General features: G+C 37.0%; 1 protein-coding gene across 3 annotated transcripts; it reads left to right on the top strand.

Moving 5' to 3' along the window:
- The first annotated feature begins 616 nt into the window (after positions 1 to 616).
- LOC121593580 (myoferlin-like) lies at positions 617 to 2,031 on the top strand. Of its 3 annotated transcripts, none has more exons than XM_041916074.1 (5): positions 617 to 1,183; positions 1,334 to 1,437; positions 1,491 to 1,656; positions 1,721 to 1,849; positions 2,012 to 2,031. In XM_041916074.1, the coding sequence occupies exons 1-4, from the start codon at positions 1,125 to 1,127 to the stop codon at positions 1,845 to 1,847; spliced, it is 456 nt and encodes a 151-aa protein (XP_041772008.1). In that variant the 5' UTR covers positions 617 to 1,124; the 3' UTR covers positions 1,848 to 1,849; positions 2,012 to 2,031. The 3 variants fall into 3 exon arrangements, with proteins under 3 accessions (XP_041772008.1, XP_041772007.1, XP_041772006.1); XM_041916073.1 differs by having other exon boundaries at positions 620 to 1,183; positions 1,298 to 1,437; positions 2,012 to 2,029; XM_041916072.1 differs by having other exon boundaries at positions 620 to 1,183; positions 1,290 to 1,437; positions 2,012 to 2,028.
- The last annotated feature ends 380 nt before the right edge of the window (positions 2,032 to 2,411 follow it).

The raw sequence follows: 2,411 nt of genomic DNA, 5'->3' as shown, positions 1-2,411 counted from the left end.
CTCCTAGGCGGATGGCGGAAGGGAGTACTTTGGTAACCAATGCGCTGGATCGTAGATTCATATATTGGCCAGATATGCTACACTGAGTTTTGAGAATTATACCTACTTGGCTATGCAAGCAAGAAAAAGGTGAGCAATAATACCACCGACAAACCGACGTGACACTGGCGTTACAAAAGTGTCCCACACGAAAGTACTGTCATTTACCAGTGAGGCGAACACTTCTGTCAAAGTAAGCTCTGTTCACTGCTGCTTCGATGTAAACAACTTTTCTAAATACAAATGGCGAAGGAAGTGTGAGGCATAATTTTGTGAGAATTATTGGACAAAACACCCGGGAACATCATTTTATAAGTTTCCAAATCAATGTAAAAGATGTGAGAAATACATAAAACAATACGCATTGGAATTTGCGAAGAAAAACAAAAAGGGGATTTAGCAGTTTCTTCTCCGTGTCAGTGTAGTAAGCGAATCATTATAGAGATGGCGCTAGTGTTTAACGTATTTTCATTTGAAATAAGGAGACAACTTTTGAAGCTCATTTTGTTCGAAGTGTCACGTCGGTTTGTCGGTGATAATACTTTGCATGTTATGTTAACGAAATTCTAACAAAAAAGTCAAAACTTTACGACGAGTTTTCAATTCCGGACACCACATCCAGTTAAGAATTATAAAAGATTATAAAATTGATTATACAACCTCATAATGAAAGCAGGATTCCAGAATTGATTTAGGAAGAAGGGAATATAAAAGAGCGGAAAAAATAACAAATTGTATAAAATACATCAGTCATGTGCAATACTGCACAATACAGTATGTGAAATGTTGTGTTGTCGCCTGAGTCTGCAATTTCGATCCGTTGGCAAAACAAGCCAGTATAGCAAGACAAGATAAGCGAGCATGGTTGCATTGTGTCTATGGCAACACAAAATATCCATCGATCGCAGCAAACATTCCATGTGAAATTTGCTTACAAACCACATGTTTCAAGATGGAGAACGTACTACAAGAAAATATTTTGTGTGTGCAAAATGATAAACAGGATTTTCTAGTGTCTGCCACTGTTTATAAAGCACGTCATTTGCGAAAACTCAATTGTGATACATTCGTTATGGTTTCCTGTAATGGAAAATATAAACGAACAAGGATTGCATATCGTACGGATAATCCTTATTTCAATGAGGTAATTACTGCTCCTTGCCCTTTATTTACTTTATTGTTAATTGTACTAGTCGTTTTGGCAAGAACAAGTGGCAGAATAAATAATGAATACTTAATTCGCTATGAAGTATTTCAGTTTTTCATTGCATTGCTCTGAACGAAAACTTTGTAGGAAAGGTATCGTGTTTTCATTGTATCGACCTTCGATTTGCACGACCATGCATTCATGCATCGGAGAATTCCATGTAGATCTTAACACCGTGTGGGAACAAGAGAGTAAGTACTAGGCAGAACAATTTAGACGATTTATTCGTATGTACTTGTTACAGATCATGCATTTTTAAAGAAATGGGCAATGTTCGAACCGATTGGAAGAGCCTCGTCGAACGAACTGCACTGTGGCTATCTTCTGATAGATTTAATGATAACTTCCTCGAAAGCGATGTCATTTCCCATTTCATTGGATAATGCGTTAGACTACGACATGATTGAGAGGTATGGAGTGTTTTAGAAAGGAATTTGTATTAAATTTGTGCTAATTTTTAAAACTTTTACACAGAAATAAGCTACTTCCTACGTACGATGCAAACGACGAAGTTCTAAAAGTACGATTTTGCTTCAGTGTTTTGAAGGGGAGTTTGTTAATAGCGCAGAATATGCTGTCCGTATTTCGTACGCAGGGTTGAAGGTAAGTCTCACTAATAACCTTCTCCACATGGTCATAAAACATGATATTAATTCAACAGGTACGAACAAGTAATTTAATCTAATTTAATTTATTCTAAATTGTTTTGAATTTTAAAATCACGATAAACAAGTTATTTTTCACTTTAAATGCTACCGAAAATAGGTACAGGCGGTCCCCGAGATACACGGTTAATGAGGACCGAAAACGGCAGCAAAATACCCCGTATCTCGAATTTCAGCGTAAGTCGAATTTCCTGATTTCCAGCCAAAATATCACAAATTTTCGTCAAATTTGGAAAACCGCGTATCTCGGGGACCGCCTGTACACAGTAAATGTTCATTTTTGACAGCTCAATGCTGTGGGCTCCTGCCGAAACTCGGAACAATAACGCACCTTGGATTTGGCTGAATATTTCTTTTAAAATTGATCAGAACACTACAATGCGTATGTCGACACATAATATGATCTTTCTTGTACCTAATATCACCAATTTTACGACAAACAATGCCCTAACTTAAGAGAAAAATAAATATTTGTAAGCCAGTTCGCACCCTACGCTATA

The sequence above is a fragment of the Anopheles merus genome, chromosome 2L (genome assembly GCF_017562075.2).
Source record: "Anopheles merus strain MAF chromosome 2L, AmerM5.1, whole genome shotgun sequence".
Taxonomy (NCBI): domain Eukaryota; kingdom Metazoa; phylum Arthropoda; class Insecta; order Diptera; family Culicidae; genus Anopheles; species Anopheles merus.
The sequence above is the reverse complement of the archived record's forward strand: the minus strand, read 5'-3'. Positions and strand labels throughout refer to the sequence as shown.